Genomic DNA, 20,562 nt, shown 5'->3' with positions numbered 1-20,562 from the left:
TGCCTGTTAGCAGTCACTCTCCATTTTCTCCTCCCCTTCCATTCCCTAGACAACCACTAATCTACTCTCTCTCTCTACATTCGCCTGTTCTGGACATTTCATTTAAATGGAATCATACAATATGTGTGCTTTGTGTCTGGCTTCTTCCAGTTAGCATGACATTTTCAAGGTTCATCTGTGTGTAGCATCAATCAATACTTCATTCCGTTTTATGGCCAAATAATATTTCATTGTATGATTGGACCACATTGGGTTTACCCATTCATCTGTTGATGGACACATAGCTATTGTGAAGAGTGCCTCTATGAACATTCGTGTACAGATCTTTGCATGCATGTGTGTTTTCCATTCTTTTCGGTTGATTCCTAGGAGTGGGGTTGCTGTTGCTGGGTCATGTGACAGCCAGGCCTTCTTAAGTCACTAGCCTGGAATGGCCAGAGCATTGCTTCCACTGCATTTTCTTGGCTGAAGTGAGTTGCAGGCCCAGCCCAAACTCAGGGGAGGGGCTGGCACAAGGGCCTGAATATCAAGAGGCGGGGTTTGTTGAGGGCCTCATGTAAAGTTCCCAGTGTGGAACCTGATACCCACACTAGGTGCTTAGTAAATGTTACTCCCTGTTATGCTCTTTATTATTAAGAACAATAATATAAAACCAGGGCAGTAAGGAAAACTCAAACTGTTAGGAATCAGATCTGCATCCACCCTCAGCATTTAGGGATCATTGGTACCAGAGCATGGTACCAGATCCACATGGTGAGAACTGTGAAGCCTACTAGAGGTCAGAGACAGACCCCAGCACTTGACAAGATGCATAGGAGGCAATACGTGTTCATTTAGAAAATATGGAACTATAGGAAAAAAATGTAAGAGGAAAATAAAATCAGCTGTCATTTTATCTGTTGGAGATAATTACTGTTAATATTTTGCTTTCTTCCCTTCCAGTATTTTTTCTGTGTGTCGTGTATATAAGCATACGTATTTTTTATGTGCCTTATATGCATGAGCATATAAACAAGACTTCCTGCAAACACAAGCAGAATGCTGAACCCCATTTCTAGGTACTTCTGAGATAACTGACCTGGTTGAATGAGTTTATATATGAGAAAGTGCCTTTTAAAAATTCCCACGAGACTGTTAAAATCAGGACAAACTTATGGGTCAAAGTGGGTTTTGTCACGTTTATTTTTCCCTATTAATCACCAGAGCCTTACATGGCTTATTAGGGGAAGTCCAGTAACTTCCTCTCCTTTAAAGTGCCCAGGACTCCCAGGGACTTAGTATGTCTAGAAGGGCACAGCTGCTGCCGACTTCAGGCTGGCCTGTTCCCACTGTTGCTCCTTACAGCCACATGGTGTCATTGTTGAAGACTGATCCTGCACGGTTTTGGTAGCCAGGCCACTCACTGCTTTCTTACCCAGATTCTTGCTTGGGTCACAGTGTTTCATCAAGGGAGAAAGATCCGACTCCTGTAGTGTGAAACTTGGCTGAGAATGCTCTGCACGTGGGCTTCTGGAAACTACCTCCCCAGCCACTTCCCAAAGCAAGAGCAAGTCATGGACTTAGAGCTACTTACTTGCTCTTCCTTCCTTCTTAGGGGCCACCTCACTATGAGACAGCTTTTTCAAGGGTGTTCAGTACAGAAGTTCTCTCAGGACCACCACCACACAACCCATCCTGACTCATAGCGACCCTGTAGGACAGAGTAGAACTGCCCCATAGAGTTTCCAAGGGGCGCCTGGTGGATTCGGACTGCCAACACTGGGGACAAAACTCTCTGTACCCAGATAATGAAGGGATACATTGCTGGGGAAGAACCATTATGGTGAGAGGACTTAAGACTTTCCACCTAACCTTTGTGTAACTGACAGGAGTCATTTCAAGTGTCCTTTCTTTGTAGCAGAAGGTCGGCTAGGTGAACTGCAGTGTCTACCCTGGACCTAGGAGGAGCTGCTCACACTTTCAGGACTCCTGTTCACTGCCTGTTTTATTTAATCTTTACCATTACAAACACCTTTTTATAGACAATGTTAAATGAATAAAATTATGTATATGTATTTACAGATGTGCGTGTGCACGTGTGTGCCTGCATGCATATACAATATGTATTACATCTTATGAAATATTTCACTCATTGAAGAAACATTTACTGAAGCACCCTGTGTATCCAGTGTCCCTAGTGTCCCTGGGTAGTGCAAATGATTTGTGCTGTACTAGTAACAGGAAGGCTGGAGGTTCAAACCCAACCAGTTGCACCGTAGAAGGCCTGGAAATCTGCTTCTGTAAGGATTACAGCCAAGATTACAGCCTTGTGGAGTGGTTCTGCTCTGACATACATGGGGTCAACGTGAGTCAGAATTGACTCGAGAGCAATGAATCTGGGTTTGTGCGTGTGTGTACCAGATCTATGGAACTGAAAAGTTTGTGTATGTGTGGGTGTGTGTATACAGTTGTCATGTATTTGAGGACATGTTCATTCACTTATTCCACAAATAGCTAATAAGCACTTTTTGGAGTAGAACGCCAGGCCTTTCTTCCAAGGTGCCTCTGGGTGGACTCAAACTGCCAGCTTTTCATTAGTAGCCAAGCATGTGAACTGTTTGTACGACCCAGACACTAATAAGCACTTTTCTATCTACTGGGGATTCTGAGGCAAGTCAGTACCCTCATGGAACTCACAGTTACATTAATGCTGCTTCTTAGTTTAAAACGAACAGGTAAGTTGAGTACTTTTCATAAAACAACCTTTCCTGTGCAAAACAAATTATTTCTATGTAATCCTTGACTTTTCAAGGAGACGTTGTACATCTGAGTTGGAAATTCATAGAGGCAGGACCGGCATATGCTTGGAGGGAAGGCTTGTTTATTTTGCTTATCTGAAGTGAGATAAAGACTATCTCCAAATGGACCATTTTCCAACTTAGACCATATATGCAAAGCACCTCATTTTAGAAGAGAGTAAAGGGAAGTATTTTGCCCTTGTTTAGTTTCTCCTACAAGAGAGATGCAGAACTTTTCACATGTGCAGAAGCAAGAAACCACAACCACGTGCAGAAGCAGCAGTTTTTGCACATAAAAAAAGCTTCCCAGAAACATGACAAATGCAAGACTAACAGGTGTAGCACAGATTCAAGGTGCACATGTGGTTCTCATCAGCTGCCGCCCTTGTGTTTTAAACCTAGGTCTTCCTGTAACAACAAAGTTATTTCCCTGAGGCTGGGGTTGGTAATCCTCCTTTCCACCCCTTCTCATAACAGCATTTCTTACAGAGCTTCCACAGAGAGGAGAGACAGCCAGTAATTAAAGAAGGCAGCTGGGAGGGATGAAAGGGGGGAACCCTTCGACTTGACATCAGCAGTTCTGGGTTTGAACCGGAGCTCTCGGGGTGATCTTGGGCCTCAGTTTCCTCCTGTCATTCAGAGGATGAGGTTTCAATTTTCTAGCACCCCCAAGCAAAGCAGGGTGGAAGGAGCCTTTTAACCAATGGTTAACTGCTCCCCAGGGGACATTTGTGCTTGTCACAACTGGGGAGGGGGCGGTGAGGAGGCTACTGGCATTCAGTGGATAGAGACCAGGGATGTGGCTAAACATCCTGCAAGGCACGGGTGGCCCCAAATGTCAATTGTGCCAGGTGGGAAAACCCAGGTTTGCAACTTCGAGGTCAGCTCAAGGGGGCTGGTGTTTCAGCTTCCCGATCTCTGGTGGCAGCTTCTCCGAGGCGCGTTGTCTTCTCCCGTTAAAGCGTCCTAAGACCGACCCTCGCCTCACACCCACGCCGCACTAGGAGAGGCGGGGACACGGCCCTACGCAAAGCTGCTCAGGTGAAAACCCTGCTGCGCGCAAAATCGCAACGGGGACGTCTGTGGCCTTGCGTCCCCCAGAAAAACCGCTCGAAGGGCTTGGAGGGTTTCCGCGGATGCTCGCGACAGCCGTCCTCTGCCGTCCTGAGGCCAGAGTCTCGATCTGACCCGCACCCCCGCGGTAGCAGCCTAGCGCGCCGGGTTCAAGAACTCGGCGGGCGCGCACGCGCAAAAGGCGCGTTTCCGTAGGAAGCTGCCGGCGCGCGACGGGGGCGGGGCCTCGGGCGGTGGCCGTTGCCCCACCCAACCGCTTCCTAACGGCCCCCCCCGGCCGGGCAAAGGGGCGGGGCGGGCAGAGGGCGAGTGCTCTTGCGCGCGCATGCGCGCGCATGCGCGCGCATGCGCGGAGACACGGGGCGGAGCGCTCGCTCGGTCCCGCCCCAGCCCGGCGTCTGTGCCCGCCCCCATCTCCCAACCTCCTCAGCGTGGCGCCGACGCTGCGTGCGGCGCGGGTTACCCAGTGTGCTCCGCGCGGGGGCAGCTCACTGGAGTTTGCTTCTCGAGGCGGCGGCTCCGGCGACTCCGGCGGCTCCTCCTCCCTGGTGGCGGCGGCGGCCCGGCCCGAGCGCCGGCCCCGGCTCCCCTCTCCCGCCACCCCGCGCGCCCACTCCCGCCCCGGCGCCGCGGGAACATGCGGCTCCGCTCCCGGAGGCCGGCGAGTGAGTGACCCCCGTCCCCCGCCTCAGCCCGCCCGCCCGCCGGCCCGGCCGCTCCCCCCCGCCTCGCCCAGGCAATGACAGCGGCTCCGGCGTCTCCGCAGCAGATCAGGGACCGGCTGCTGCAGGCCATCGACGCCCAGAGCAACGTAAGTGCCAGCCGCGCGGGCCGGGACGGAGGCCGCGTGCGCCCGGGACCCTCCCCCTCCCCAGTCTCCCGCGCCCGCCGGGCCCAGGTAGACGTGCCCGGCGCCCCTCTTCCCCTGAGGGTCGCTGCCATCTCGCTCTCTTGCCTCCTGGGCCCGTACCGGGGCCAGGTGGGGCAGCCCGGCGTCTCCCGGTACGTGAGGCCGAGGCTTCCGTGCGGCCTGGGCGGAGGGAGCCGACAGAGGCCCAAGCCAAAGCTTCTCCTTCCCTGGTGCTCAAGCTCCTGGACCTTCACTGCTCCGGACGGAGCTCGGCAGCCTTGCCCTGCCCCCAGGCCTCGAGACCCCCCGGGAAGCCCTGTCGGCAGGGGGGAGGGGAGGGAGAAGGGCTGTGGAGCAACTGGTGTCTGGGCCGTGACTCGGGGAGCCGGTGCCTCCTGTGTGTTGGCCTTCTGGATGACCAGGGAAGTCTTTTTCCCTCGCCTCCTGGCTGTGAACACCTGACTGGCTACAGAGGGAAGTCCTTGGTCTGCTTTGCCCCCAGCCGAGTGCCCAGGGCGCATGGAGAGCCCCCCTCCGTTCTGCCACTGGACCTGCCTTTGCGGGATCTCTCTCGGGGTCGCTGCGGAGGGAAGATGATTTGGGGGGATGGGGTGGGATCCTTCTTGTTTCTTGTCTGGGCATAGGTGACCGTTGTAGATATGACCAAACCCTACTTTGTGGTAGTGAATTAGAGGTGGTGGTTTTCTCTCCCAGTCCCCCAACAACCCTGCTTTGGGCCACTCCGCATTGCCCCTCCCGGGGGTCAAACCCTGAAGGGTGATTTATGTTCGGAGATGATCAGGGTTAACTCCAGGGTGCTGTTTTCTCAGGTGCACCTCCTCGGAGGCTATTGTTTGTAGAGGGAACCCTCCTCTCCTATGTGTGTATGTAGGTGAAGATCCATGGTGTTCGTCTCATATTTTCCCACAATAGTTTATTGGCAGTAGGGCTCATTTTTCTCTGTGACAACAGCAGGTTGGGCGATGTGGCAAGATGCAGTGGTAGCCAGGTATGGAGTGAACTCCTGCATTTATTGTGTGGCCAGGAAGTGGCCATTGAGGTCAGTTTTTAATGTACTGGGGATGGAAAAAAAAGTCGCCCTGGACTTGGCCAGATAACTCAGATTTTTCTTGTTGTAATAGCTTTAGTTTTTCCTTTACACGAGCTTTGCTGCTTAGCAGTATGCCTTGGTGCTGGTGATTTTGGAATAATTCATGTTGAGTTACCCTGGTGGTGTGGTTAAGTGCTATGGCTGCTAACCAAGAGGTCGGCAGTTCGAATCCGCCAGGCGCTCCTTGGAAACTATGGGGCAGTTCTACTCTGTCCTGTAGGGTCGCTATCAGTTGGAATCGACTCGACGGCAGTGGGTTTGGTTTTTTTTTTTTTTTTTAATACAACTGTGGTAGAAATTGAGGGGTTACGACGTTTCTAAGGCTCTGATTTATGTGTCATAGTAATTCTGTTGCCCTTGGGCGTTAGGTTCCACTAAGATTGACTAGTAGTAATTATCTTCAACAAACGTGGTAGATGTTTTTGTTGTGATTTTGGGGGTGGAGTAGGCATACACTACATCAAACCTTCCAGAATGCCCTCTTTGCGGTGAACTGGTGCTGCTGCAGTTCATAAGACTGAGATATTAGAGGATAAAACAAGTAACATGAGAAATGTAGTCTTGGTGACTTTTGCATCTTTTGTTGAGCCGCAGTCTGATTTCTTGAATTCCACATGCTTGCTTTCCCAGACTCCAAGAGACCTCTAAGGTGTTAGCACTGATCCTTAATGCTGCTGAGGAGAGCTTTGGGATCAGGAGGCACTCTGACAAGTGGTCACAATGCTGTAGATGAGGTGGAGCAGTGATCACAGAGGGTTCCAGGATCTGTCGGGCTGTCACCTAAAGAGTTCTCAGGAGTAGAGGAGGGGAAAAAGGAAGGAGGGCTAACTAAGGGTCGGGAGGGAACAGACTTTAGTTTTGTATGGCTAAGCATGTGCAAACAAGTCGTATTCATTCGTACTGGCCTGTGGTTACATTGCACGGTTTGGCATTCATATTTCTTGTGGCTCATTTTAGGGAGGCTCTGGTGATAGGTATGGAGGTGCTTGGCTGTTAATCAAAAGGCTGGAGGTTCCAGTCTACCCAGAGGTGCCTCAGAAGAAAGGCCTGGCAATCTGCTTCCCCAAAATCAGCTATTGAGAATCCTACGGAGCAGAGTTCTACTCTGATACACATGAGGGCGCCATGAATCGGAACTGACTCAATGGAAACTGTTAGTGATGGGTGTGTTTACAGTCCTGCTGAAGTGTGGGGGATGGAATTGGGAATATGAGGTATGATAAAAGCGCCTCTTTTAAAAACTGCCGTTATCAGTGGTCATCTGTGAGCGTTTTTAAAAGCCACTTGACAGGAGCATGGCTTTCAGCGACCACTGAATAGGAACCTCAGAGCGGTGGCAGAATAAGTGACCTGAGGAGGTGGTGTGAGCCCTGGCACGTGCGTGAGTCTGCAGTTTCGTTCAAGTTGACCTGGCTCAGGTAAGAGCAAGGTGGCACCAGTATAGGCCTTGCTGGCACACAGCTGCTCTCCTGCACCTTGCCCAATCATGAATCTCAGTTCTGGAGAGTTGGTTGACACATATTTAAGATGCCCATGAAATAAAAACAAAACAGAAAAAGGGACAGTGTTGAAGAAACAACACTAAAATTAAACCTCTTCTGAGAGAAGCAAGAAGCGGTAGAGAATTGTGTCGTGTAATGCTTACCTTCATGGGCATGCAATTATGGTTAAGAAACCTAGCTTTTGCTGGAAACAGCAGTCAGGCCGCTGACCTAATATCCACAAGTATCTGCAAAGTTAGAGCTACAAGGCAAAGTAACATTTGCTGACCACCATTCCCTTGAAGGCCCTGCAAGGGGAAGGTTGTTTCTTTGTTCTGAGTTCTAACCTCTGGAGTGTTTAAATTTCTACAGCAGCAGGCTCTGAGTTAATAATTTGTGCCAACTCAGTGATAAAGCAAATCCTCTGCAATCAGTTGTAAAAAGCAGCTAACAGTTTTTCAGAGCAGATGAAGCCTTCTCTCTTCGTGGTGTGCATTAGCCCAGAGGGTGGAAGTCTCTCCAAGGTGCAGTGTACATACTTGTTCCAGCTGAATCTCGTTTCATGATGAGCAGAGTCCAGGGCTGTGCCTTCCTCTCCTGCAGAAGTCATCATTTGTCCACTGGAGCACTGGCTCCCCAGCAGGCGACTGTTCCAGTTTGTCTCAGCATGCGTTGTTTCCCCAGTGTACAGGCTCTGCCTCCTGACCAGAATGCAGGCTGCTTGTGGAAGCCGCGTCTCGCCTCCTCTTGCTCAAGCAGAAGCATCCAGCGCACAGCTAAGTGCTTGTTAAACAGGCTGTACTCCAGGCTCCTACTCGGACCTGTGACTCTGGAGCTCCGCCTGAGCCCCTTTTTACCTGAACCCTTGGGACTGCTGGTTGCCCAGAGCTCCATTGTGGAGTTGTCTAACACTGAACTTGGAGAGTGGGGGAATCACTGATGCCTTGAGACCCAGTTTTGAAACCAGGAGGAAGACGAATGTCAAACAGTGTCTCAAATTTGAGAGACGTCTGACTGAGACAGGGAACTGTGCAGTGTATCCCTGAAAAAGTGAAATCACAGCACTAGGCAGGGCTTGCTAAATGCCAGGTGAAGGCTCTGTGTGTTCCAAGCAGGAGGAGACTGGAGAGGGTGTTGTAGAAGGAGAGAGTGTTGAACTAGCCCTGGACATCCACATACATACTTCTCAAGCAGGAACCTCCTCAGTTGCTGATTCCCACCCCTTACTCCCCCAAGTGTGCAGACATTTAGATAAAGCAATTGAAGTTCTGTAGTGTCCACCTAGAAAATAGAAAAGTTGGTGGCCTCCCTGACAGAAGAGGACAGGCCCCTGAGGGGTGGTTCTGGGTACATTCCTGGTCCTTGCTTCTCAGGGCCATTAGGAGTTCACGTTATGGTGATTGCAGTGACCACAGGGCCTCTGCAGAGAGACATACACAAGAAGAACCTTCTCCCACCTCGGAAACGGAGGGTCAGGATGTTGGCCTAGCTTCGGCTACAGACCCCTCATCTGAAAGTGGGGTTGGAGTGGAGGATCCTTCTGGATCCAAGGCTCCAGCTTTGGAAGGGGCAGCAGGGGCTGAAGTAGGTTGTGATAGAAGGCAGGTTTTTTGTTTTATTTTTTAAATATCTATGTGAGGTGCCTTGTGTGAACCTTCTAAAGAAAGCAGTTCTACGCAGGATAGGCAGGTTACCTCTATCTGTATAGCACTTCAACAGAGTCTCTTTGTTCCATCCAGGAGCCCTGCAGAGGGAGCTAGGGGGAGTATCTAAACCCTATAGTCTCCCCTTTTTGCAGGTGCAAAAAGCGTTGTGATAATATTGTTAGCTGCTGTTGAGTTGACCACCAACTCCTAGTGACCCCACAGGAAGTGGATCGAAATGCTACTCAGTCCTGCGCCATCCCCATGATCGGCCGCAGATCAGACCTTTGTGCTCCAGAGGACTTGCACTGGCTGATTGCCGAAAGTAGATCACTAGGCCTTCCTTCCTAGTTCATCTTAGTCTAGAACCTTCTCCGAAACCTCTGCAGACTCATAGCAACCTGCAAGCCTCCACTGACAGATGAGCGGTGGCTGCGCATGAAGTGCATTGGCAGGAATTGAGCCCAGGTGGTGGGGACCATTGATTTGGTGTCTCCTGTGGCCAGGTAGCAGATAGGATGCTTTTGTTTCTTACTGAGTTAATGTTAAGTGACTTACCAAAGTTAGGGCTGTTATTAAGTGACGGTGCTTCTGACCAAACTCCACCACAGGAGTCTCTGGGTGGTACAAATGGTTAAACACTTGACCACAAGCCGAAAGGTTGGCAGTTCAAATCCACCTGGAGCTGCCTTGGACAAAAGGTCTGGCGATCTGCTTCCAAAAGGTTACAGCTTTGAAAACTCTGTGAAGCAGTCTACTCTGCACGCATGGGGTCACCGTGGGTCAGAATCAACTCAGCAACAACTGACAACAGCAACAATTCACTGCTCACTGCTCTCAAAAGAGAGAGGCGGCTTCAGAAGAGGCACTAGGGGCAGCTCTCTTGCTGGTAAGAAAAGCTGTGGGAGCCTCTTGTGTCCCACACATACTTACATGAATTATAGCTTGGGTTAGATTTACCAGTGACACAACTGACAGGTTGGAGATGTTAGAAGCCTGTCCTGAAACTACCTCAGATGGATGTCCCGCACAGACTCCTGGGCCTGCCGGGGTGGGAACTGCCGCTGATGGCAATTTTCATGACTCTTGTCTTCTAACTATGTTGTCTGCTCCAAAACTAAAGCACTTTGGAAACGAACTTAAAATGCCTCTGATCCTGCAGAAAAGAGGGGTCCTATAAACTGCAGAACTTCGATTCTTGAGTAGAATAGATCTGAAATCTAAACACGCAGCCTCAACAGCGGTCCAGTTGCCCACTTTTGGTGGCTTTCCTGTCTTGCTTTTTGTAACTGTAAGCAGAACATATGAGGAGAGCAGTGTGTCGTTTTTTGACTCTGGGAAAAGAGCAGGGAAGAGTGTCAGTTGTCAGCAGGTGTCATTCCTTGTTTGTGCCTCACTCTCTCCCATGGAAAAAGGTGGACATTGTGCTCTGTCTGCCCAGAGGCCTCGAGGTGGCTCTCTGACATGTCTTTGAGGCAGAGTGTGCCATCCTGGCTGGTGGTCACAGAGTCATGGTGGGCTATCTGGCTGCCTGTGGGAGAGGCTTTTGTCCTGGATAAAGGTGTGAAGGGTATACATGGTCACCTGGCCCCTGGGTTGGAGACACAGGGTGTCTGGTAGGACACTGAGCTTTGGGCCAGGTGGAGAGGCTGCACGCTGTTGTCAAGATTCTGGTGTCCACGGGGCATCTTCACAGACAGAGCACTTCTTTAGAACCGGTCCAGCCCATCTTGGGTGCCTGCACCCACTGGGTGGGCGCCCCCCTCCGGGGATGCCTTCTGGAAGGAAGCTGGTACTTGCTCTGTATTGTAGAAATGGTGCTTTCTCCTTCATTCCTGATAGAGCTGTCCAAGTTGGCTGCTCCCTCTGGGGTCCTGACGCTGAGAGTCACGGGTTTGAGTGGTGGTCCAGCAGTGACTGCGTGGATACTGTGGGTTCAGCCTGGCCTTGCTCATGCCATGCCCAGAGCAGCCTTCTGAAATGGCTACTCTCTGGCCTTGGGCACATGTATGTGGACACGAGAGTGCCTGTCCTGGGGCATCCTGTGATCTCAGGTACACATGTGTGGACACAGGGCTCCCTGCCCTGGAGCATCCTGTGATCTTGGGTATTCGTGTGTGAACACGGGGCTCCCTGACTTGGGCATTCTGTGATCTCGGGTACATGCATGTGGACTGGGGCTTCCTGACCTGGGGACATTCTCCTGAGTCGGGAAGCTGCCAGTGGCCTGCCTGCCATCTTCGAAAGTGCTCTTGGGTGGTTCCAGCTCTCCGGAGGCAGAGTAGCTCCATCTCAGTCACTAGCTGTACCATTGTGTGGAGAAAGAGGGTAAACTGGGAAAGGCAGTTCTGCAGTTGAGTAAACCTTTCTAGCAAGTGCTTCTGCGGCTGGGGGCAGAGGAGGCAGACCCGAATCTGCCCAGCACCTGCCCTCGAGGGTCTTGGAACCTCCAGGGAGGAGGGCAGGGGAAGAGCTAGTCCCGGGACTGGGTCTGAATATTCGGGTGGAGGTGGTTCGAGCAGGATGCTGTGTGAACACCTGGGCGTGGGGCTGGGGGTCGGTGCAGCTCACGGGGCTATAGGTGTTATGTCCAAACAGAGCAGTTCTTCATTTGTTTTATTTCAAGATGGTTTAGAATTCTTAAGAGCAGGAAATGACTTTCCAGACTGTTTTATCAGTTGAGTGTTCAGAGTCTGGTACAAGAAGTCAATTCTTGATTTGTGCCTGGTGAGGGAACCAGTTGCTGATGAGTTGATTCTGATTCATGACAACCCCACGTGTGTCAGAGTAGAACTGTGCTCCACAGGGTTTTCAATGGCTGACCTTTCAAAAGTAGATCACCAGGCTTGCTGGGAGAGGTGCTCTGAGTGGATTCGAGCCTCCAACCTTTTGGTTACCCAAGCACTTTCACCTTTCCATTACCCAGGGTCTAGTGGGAGGGGGAGGAAGAGCTCAAAAGAAGGAATGGCTGGTGGGTCCTTGAACAGTTGTGCTCTTGGCCAGGGGACGGAGGTTGATGGGGCAGGCGTCAGACTCTATCTGTGAGCCCAGGGGTGAGCATGTGTGTGAGCCAGCCGTCTAGCCTGGGTCAGGTTTGTGCTGGGTCAGGTTTGTGCTGTGTGGCTTTCGGGGGGACAAACCTGGGTGAGGAGGTGGGGAGCTGCTGGGAGGTGGGCCCTGGCTGCTCTGAGGGAGGCTACTGATTGTAGTCGGAGCCGGCTCAAGGCAGACTCCCAGGTGCAGGGATGCGCAGAGCAGCCTGGCTCTCAGACCTGCAACCTTCGCGTGCCTTGCGTTTCTGTGATTCTCTGTGGAGCATACTGAAAAGGGAGTATTGCGCCAGATGGCCCTCAGGGACCCACATCTTGGGGACTGCCAGGCCTTTGAAGCCCCTAGGACTACAGCAGCGTTTCTTGGGTTTACCCACTAGAGTAACGTCAGAAGGCCCCTGAATTCGGTTGCGCTCAGTTCTCACGGGGAGCCTGGTCCCCAGCTATGGGCAGAGGAGGCCGGGAGGAGCAGGGACTGGGAGCTAGTGCCATGGGACGTGCTCGGTGTCCCTGCATAGTTCTCTGAACCCCTCCTGGGAGTAGGGGCTGCTTCCTCGTTTGGGGGTGTTTTTCCGGGGTCACAGGGCAGGGCATGGTAGCTCTGGATCTAAATCCAGGCTGATGAGCTCTGAAGCAGCCTGTGGGTTTAACGAGGATGGCTTCCCATCTCCCACACAAGTGGGCCCAAGAGGAAGGTTAAACATGAATGCGTCTTCTAAGTTTTAATCTTACAAATGTGACATGATTTTTAAATGCTGTTTTTTGAATTTTCATTTCTTTCCCATTTCTTACCATGTTTTCTCCTTAAATGCTTCTAGACTGGTGGCTCATAACCTTTTTGAATGTGAGGGTCTATTTTTATTATCAAAAACTTTCCAGAATTTCCACATAATGACAGTTGTACTTGGAGTTGGTCCCTGGATGGCCCAAACGGTTTGCGCTCAAGTACTAACCTAAGGGCTGGCAGCTTGAACCTACCCAGTGACACCCTGCGAGAGAAAGACCTGGCAGTCTGCTTCCATAAAAATTACAGCCAAGAAAGCCCTGTGGAGCAGCTCTCTGTCGCATAGAGTTGCTGTGAGTTGCAATCAACTCAGTGGCAATGGGTACTTGGAATAACTGTTTTTTGAGACAATTCAAGGACAAAAGCTACTCCTAATGCAACCATGCTTAGATGAAATTAAATCTTGTCATCCAAGTGCTATCTACTGAAGTGTGGGTTGGCGTGTGGGGGGTCACCTGGTGGCTCCTGAGGTAGCTGACTGCCCTCCTGCTGTTAGTCTGGCTCCCCTTGATACCACTCGTTTACCTGTCAGCTCCCCGCCCTGGTGCATGGGCAGGCGCTGGTGGGTGGCACTGCTGTGTAGGCAGGTAGTACTGAGGTATAAGCAGTACCACTGACATGTAGGTAGGTGTGTAGTACTGAAGTCAGCATGTAGTGCCCACAGCTGGCGTGTAGACACATGGACTGGCCCAGCTGACCCCGCTCACAGATCGTTTCACAGCGTTTCCTTCAGGTATCCTGTTAGGTGGTTTGCCTGCAGAGTGCCTGCTCTCCTGCCTTTATTCAATTTTGTCACCACTTCTGCATCCAGTGCTGCTCAGGGAAGGTTACCCTGTGCTGGTGATGAGCCTGAGCGGCAGGGGGCAGAGCAGCGGCTATGCCAGTGGGCCCACGGGTGGTCTGTTCTCGGGAACGGCTGGCTTTCCAGTCTCCATTTCTCCTCTGTCCTGTTAGCCTCACATGTAGGTTGTGCCCCAGCCTGCAGCATCAGGTCCCTCCAGTGAATGTCATCTAGGAAAAGGAGAAGGTGACTTTACCAGAAGCCCCTGCAGTACTCTCTGTTACTTCCTGGGGCTCGATGAGACTGTGTGCCAGCCATGACCTCGGCACCGGAGTATGCCAATGGCCCCCTGTAAATCTGGTGGCGATGACCATTTCCCTAGACAACCAGGCTCAGAGCAGACAATCTCCCAGGACCATTAAAAAAAAAAAAAGAAAAAACCCAAACCCGTTGCTGTTGAGTTGATTCTGACTCATAGCGACCCTATAGGACAGAATAGAACTGCCCCATAGAGTTTCCAAGGAGCCTCCTGGAGGATTCAAACTGCCTACCTTTTGGTTAGCAGCCGTAGCACTAAACCATTATACCACGAGAGTTTCCCCAGGACCATTAGGGTCCTGTTAATAGGGGAGGGGGTGGTGGCTGGGGGAGAGCCGGCTAAGTCCCCTCACTGCCTGCTGACTTAGTGGCCCGTCTGATGTGGAGATGGTCATCAAATAGACGTCATGCTGGCAAGAGTGGGTTCCAGAAGACAAAATCGGGCCGCAAAAAAGGCGCAGAGGAATGGGGGATGGGCTAGGTGGCGTGCACGGAATTGTGAGCACTTCCTCTACTGGAAGAGCTCACTGACTGCGACTGCCCCAGGAGGGCCCGGGCAGGGCAAGGCCCTATGGTCCAGGGGCTGCCCCTGTGCCCAGGCAAGAGCCAGCACTGGCCCACTTTTCTCAGCTCAGGGGCGTAGACAGCAGGCCTGACTTGGGCCCGGGAGGGCCGGCCGGATCCAATTACCCAGCCTGTTTCCTGCCCACTGCTGAACCTGGGTGACTGGAGGCTGGTTTCCCATTAGGTTAGCTGAGGGGTGGTGTCAGGGATTTTCAGGCCTCCTGAGGGCCCTGGATGGAACCTTGAGGCCAGCCTGCACCCCAGGTGTGGCTTCTATTCTCAGTTTTGCTGCAGCTACTGGTCTGGCCGCTAGTAAAGTTTGTGTGCGTCTTATCAGGAGAGGAGGTATCTGGGTGACACAAAAGGTTTGCACATTACTGCTAACCTAAAGGCTGACGGTTTTTGCTCACCTAGCAGTACCACAGAAGAAAGCCCTGGTCATCTGCTTCCATGAAGATCACAGCCAAGGCAGTTCTACTCTGTAAAGCGTGGGGTCACCATGAGTCAGAATCGACTCCATGGCAACAGGTTTGGTTTTTAGCTTTTTATCAGGAGAGGCCTGCCAGTGGACATTTCACTTTCACTTCCACTAAGGAGCCTTTCAGGCCTTGTAGGTTGGTCCATACAGATGTGCTACCGACTGTAGGGCGTTACCTCTGAACAGCAGGCGTGTCGCCCTGTGTGGTGGCGGCTTCCCACCTTGTTGGTAGCCTTCTCCTCCACGCATTCAGTTTAAATGGCTGCTTAGGGGTGGGAGAACAGATGAAAACTGGCCTGTTTTTCTGTCAGTGTCCCTGGTGCCGTGTGTGCCTGCATGTCTGTCTGTCTGGTTGTGGACAGGTTTCCTCCACCCTGTGGGACGCACCGGTGTTCCTGAGCTTGACCTGTTGAAGGTGAAGTATTGAAGATGGAGGGACACTCTTTCCTGCATCCAGTCTGCAGACTCCTGAAGAGGTGCCCTGGCCTGGCCAGGGTGGCGGGAGGGGCATGAGAGGGTGGCAGTGCCCGCAGGAAGTAGGGGGAGGCGTTTCCAAGAAGAAGCGAGTCTGTCTGTGGACAGAAACAGTAGGTGTCCACAGATCACTGTGGCCCCAGGTGCCGGGATGAGTACAGTGGGGACACTGGGCTGGCAGGTAAGGGTTGTGGCAGCTTAGATTCGCTTTGATGTTTGGCAGTTTTTATCTGCAGTGTTACCAGTCCACCCTCACCCATCTGAACACACTGTCAGCCCCACGTGGATCCCAGTGACCGAGGGGCAGCTGCTTGTCTGTAACCCCTGGGACAGTGCTTCTGTGTGGAGAGTGAGTGGTTGGGTTCTGCATCAGGATGGCAGGGACATGTCCAGGTTTGGAGTAGGAAGTACATCACTGCTGTGGAAATGAGCGGCCTTGGCCATGTGGGGCCTTGTGTTTGTCATCCCAGGACATCTCCTGGCTGCTGCACTGCTCTCCAGCCCTGCCACAGGGGCAGTGCTGAGTGCACTTATCTGGTGAGTGAGTGAGTGCATGCGTGTGTGGGTGAGAGTAAATGAATGCAGGAGCCCTGCAGGCTTGGCCCTGCTCAGCCCCATCTGTAGTGCCTTCCCTGGCCTCTCACAGCCTTTTCCCAGGTGCTCGCAGAGCCCATGGGCTCTGACTTGGCTCCTGCTGCCCAGTCAGCACCTGCTGCTCTCAGTGTGCTGTGTGTGTCTGTCTGCAGCACCCCAGCCACCCTGAGGTCCTGGCCCACCGCTGCTTCTGCCTCCCTGTGCATGCTTCCCTGTGCTGGCCTGGAGGTGTCCCCTTCTGTGGGGCCATGCTGCCGATGGCCAGTCTAAGCATTCTGGGTGGCCTGTGGTAGAGAAGACAGTACTTCATCTGGTGGAAATTCAGGCCATGGAGCTGGGCAGAGGTGAGTTCACCTGCAGCCCCGGACAGGTTAGGGCCTCACCTGTGTGAATACCTTGCTGCTGCAGAAACTGTGAAACAGGGACATGGCCCGTGCCAGATGTCCTGGATGTGCTTGGTGATGGACAACTGTATCCTCAAGCTATCATCCTGGTGCTGGCCTCTGCTTCCATGTTTCCCTTGGACAGCTGCCCCTTTCTTCCTGCCTCCCTCCTTCCTGCCCATTGGACAGTGTGACCCCATCTAGTGAGTCCTGGGATGGCATCTTTCTGGCCAGTGATTGGTTCAGGATGTGCCTGTGAGAACGTATCCTGGATGTGCTTGGTGACGGACAATTGTCCCCTTGAGCTATCATCCTGGTGCTGGCCTCTGCTTCCATGTTTCCCTTGGACAGCTGCCCCTCTCTCCCTCCCTCCCTCCCTCCTTCCTGCCCATTGGACAGTGTGACCCCATCTAGTGAGTCCTGGGGTGGCATCTTTTTGGCCAATGATTGGTTACAGGATGTGCCTGTGAGAACGTTCAGTCCGTGTGTTCTAGGACTCTGCTAGGGGCACTGGGGAGACTTGGATGGGACAGGGTGGAAACTTGTATGGAGATGCCAACCCAAGGGTGGGAGTGGGGCCTGGTGCCGCTGGCATGGTGAGCCTACCCTGCACTGGTCAGTGTGGTGAGCATGGCTTGCTTTCTTGGTTGAGCCCATCTGAGCTGGATTTTCTGTCACTTGCAACCAGAAGGTCTGGGCACATGCTCGCAGCCCTCTGTTCTGCATGTTCCCACTCCCCTCCTGTGCCCGCCTCGCTTGGTGGCTCCTCTCGCAGCCCCTGACCTGCTTGGGGCTCAGAGCCTGGGCACCTCCCAAGGCTGCTGCCAGCTGACCCAGGAGTGCCACCAGCAGTACCTCTACACCCCCGTTGGTCTTTTCTCCCTGGTGGTAGTAGTGGGGTCTGTCTCTGCTTTCAGCGGTGCCTACACTGCAGGGCTGGGCCAGGCAATGGCAGTGCTTAGCTCGAGGAGAGTGGGCATTGCAGTGGCCAGACTTGACTGGGCTCCTGGAGGACATGGCCCCTGTGGTGGCTGCTTGGCCCTTGCTCAGTATCCTTCCTGTGACATGGAGTATCAGGGGCTGCACACGTCACATGCCTTCCCAGTGTCCTGCTCAGTCCTGGAGGTCTGGGAGTGCCAGGGACCAGACCCTGGGTCTGGCTCTTGCAAAACCACAGAGAGGGAGGCAAGGGGGAGTGGGATGGGGTGGGTAGAGGGAGTGAACAGCTGGTGAGTTCCCCAGGCTGCGCTGCCTCCCTGGGAACCAGGCCTGGCCCGGGCCAAGGTTTCGTACCTGGCTATGCTGTGAGTGTGTCCAGCTGCAGGGCCTGCACTGGTACTTCTGCCTGAGTGGCCGGCGGGGTATTGGGTAGTGTACCTGGGCCTTAGACTTTACTGGTAACCAGATTGGCAGTCACATCACCTCGTAGTGGTGCCCTGAGGGACATAAGATCTGTTGTGGTGGTTAGTCAGTGGAATGGTCGTGAGGGAGATGGTATTATCTCCATGTCGCAGATGAGGAAACTGAGGTAGGGGGTTGTCTTTGCCTGAGGCCATGAGTGAGAAGGGACTAGGTAGGACTCCAGCCCATCAGTGACAAAACCTGCAGGGAGTGTTCTGTTGCTGAGCCCAGGGATGCTGGTGACCAGCTCCCCCTGGATAAGCCAAGTGCTCAGTATCCTTTGGTGTCAGTCTTCATAATGTCCGTCTCTCCGGAGGGAGTTCTCTTTGGGCCCCTACAGAAACAGTCCCGAGGACAACAGCATCAGTGTTCACTGTGTGCTGGCACGTGCTGGGTGTGATCCCACTTTCTAGATGAGGACACTGAGGCTGGGTGGGGTAGCTGGCCTCTGCACTGCCAGCAGATGGCCAGGAGCCTGCGTCCATCTGGCCTCACGGCTGTGCTGTTCACCACAGGGCCCCAGTGACAGGAAGAGGGTGTGGGACTGCTGCTCTCTAACTGGCCTTTGAGCACTGCTGTCCCACAAAGCTGTGAGGACGTGTTGCTCTCTCTCTTATCCCGTGTGGCAGCCACATGGGAGAAGTAGACACTTAACAGGTGATGAGGACAACTGAAAAACTAATTCTGTGTCATTTTACTAAACCTAAGTGGAAATGGCACCTGGCACTAGTGTTCAGGTGACTTGGATAGCATGGTTCTAGGGCCTTGGGTCCCACGAAGAGGTGGGGAGAGAGGCTGTGCCCAGCTGGCTGTAGATGCAGGACAGGGCTCTTGCCCTGCCCCTACCCGAGGCTCTGGTCTCCCTAATGTCTCCAGAGCCTCTGAGCCATGTTGGGCCAATTCATGAGGCCAGAGGTGGACTCTGGGTGGCACATACAGTTAAGCACTCAGCAGCCAACCAAAAGGTTCACAGTTCAAATCCACCTGGGGGCACCTTGGAAAAAAAGGCCGGGCAATCTGCTTCTGAAAGGTTACAGCCTTGAAAACCCCACAGAGCACAGTTCGACTCTGACATACGTGGGGTCACAATAAGTTGGATCAATTTGATAGCAACTGGTTTGAGATTTTTTTTGTCTTCCAGAGAAGAGGGCTTTCCGCCCATTCCTTAAGTGCAGTCTGACGAATGGGGTTTAGCCACCAACTAGAAATCCTCTGACCTCTGAGCCCTTCCTCCTCAAAATAAAAAAGACGGAAGGGAGAGTATTATTTAACGTGTGAGGCGTCGAGAGTCAGACCTGGCTTGAGATCCCAGCTCAGTATTTTAGCTGTGTGTTCTCGGACAGATTACATAGACCGTACGTCGTGCCGTTGTCTGTAAAGCGAGACACCCCACCCTTCTGTGGTGGTTTGTTGGTTCTGATTCACGGTGGCCCTCTGTGTGTCAGAGCAGAACTGTGCTCCACAGGATTTCCAGCGTTGATGTTTCAGAAGCAGATTGCAAGGCTTTTCTCCCGAGGCACCTTTGGATGGACTTGAACCTCCAGCTTTCAGTTAGCAGCAAGTGTGTTAACCATTTGCGTCACCCAGGGGAGGGGGCTTAAACCAAAACCAAACCAGTTGCCAAAGTCTATTCTAACTCCTGGCCGACCCCGTGTGTGCAGAGTAGGAGCTGCTCTGTAGGGTTTTCAAGGCTGTGGCCTTTCAGAAGCAGATCACCAGGCCTGTCTTCCGAGGTGCCTCAAGGTAAGTTCAAACCACTAACCTTTTCGGCTGGTAGTCATGGTTTCCCATCCCACCCTACTGAAGGCTAAATAGTCCCTGAAATAAAACTGCTTCACACAGTAGGCACGAAAGTGCAAGCTCTCCCCTTTGGTGTGTGGGGAGGGGGGCTGTTATTCCTCTGGACGAGTTCGCGGATTTTTAACTTGGGTTTCCACACATTCTGTGCTTTCTCAAAGATAGCCTTTCCTGTAGAGTTAGCAATGAGCAGTTACAAGATAGCATTGCATAGTCTCACACATGTCTAAAAGCTCCCTGGGGGAAAAACAGGAAGAAATAGATGGTATAATAGAATTCCAGAGGAAAAAGTGCCCTCCTTGGCAGGCGGGCTCGGGTTGAGACCCCTAGTCAGGTATACAGCCTTTTTTCAAACTGCTCTGTGCTACGGCTGGCAGACGGTGTAATCAGAAACCACCTTCGTGTGTGAGATTTCACGAAAGTGGTATCCTTCCCACGTGGAGCCCTGGTGCCGCAACTGGTTAAGTGCTTGGCTTCTAACCAAAAGGTTGATGGTTCATATTCACCTAGTGGCTCCACAGGAGAAAGACCTGGCAATCTGCTTCCTTAAAGTTTACAGCCTAGAAAACCCTATGGGGCAGTTCTGCTCTGTAACATGTGGGGTCACTGAGTTTTGGCACCCAACAGCAACAGCAGTCCTTCCCGTATGGAAAACAGACTCAGAATGAAAACGCGTGAGAGCTCCACAGCATCACTGAGCAGAGAAACACTGATACACTTGATAAAGAGAAAACACGCCTGGTACTCAGACCTGTGGGAAGAATGGTACAGGCAGGAAATCAGGGCTGACCGAAAGTGGCTTGTTTATTTTATCTACTAGCCCACTCCTCTCACGACCCCTAAACCCATACCACCCAGTCGCTCACCCTCTTGGAAACCATATATGTAGCAAGGGGCATAGACATGTTCACGCCCTTTGACCTGGTAGTTTTACTCTTAGAAATTTATTCGGATGTTTGATGACTTTTACTCACAGTTACAGTGGATGTAGCAGTATAATCA

General features: G+C 52.4%; 1 protein-coding gene across 1 annotated transcript in view; it reads left to right on the top strand.

The window, feature by feature from the left end:
• The first annotated feature begins 4,445 nt into the window (after positions 1-4,445).
• Positions 4,446-20,562, top strand: part of MED26 (mediator complex subunit 26) — a 51,080-nt gene continuing 34,963 nt past the window's right edge. The window contains exon 1 of the mRNA XM_003413037.4: positions 4,446-4,662. Within this exon, the coding sequence (XP_003413085.1) occupies positions 4,591-4,662 (72 nt within the window). The 5' untranslated portion in view covers positions 4,446-4,590. The remainder of the gene's footprint in view (positions 4,663-20,562) is intronic.

This window comes from Loxodonta africana, chromosome 3 (assembly GCF_030014295.1).
Source record: "Loxodonta africana isolate mLoxAfr1 chromosome 3, mLoxAfr1.hap2, whole genome shotgun sequence".
NCBI lineage: Eukaryota > Metazoa > Chordata > Mammalia > Proboscidea > Elephantidae > Loxodonta > Loxodonta africana.
The sequence above is the reverse complement of the archived record's forward strand: the minus strand, read 5'-3'. Positions and strand labels throughout refer to the sequence as shown.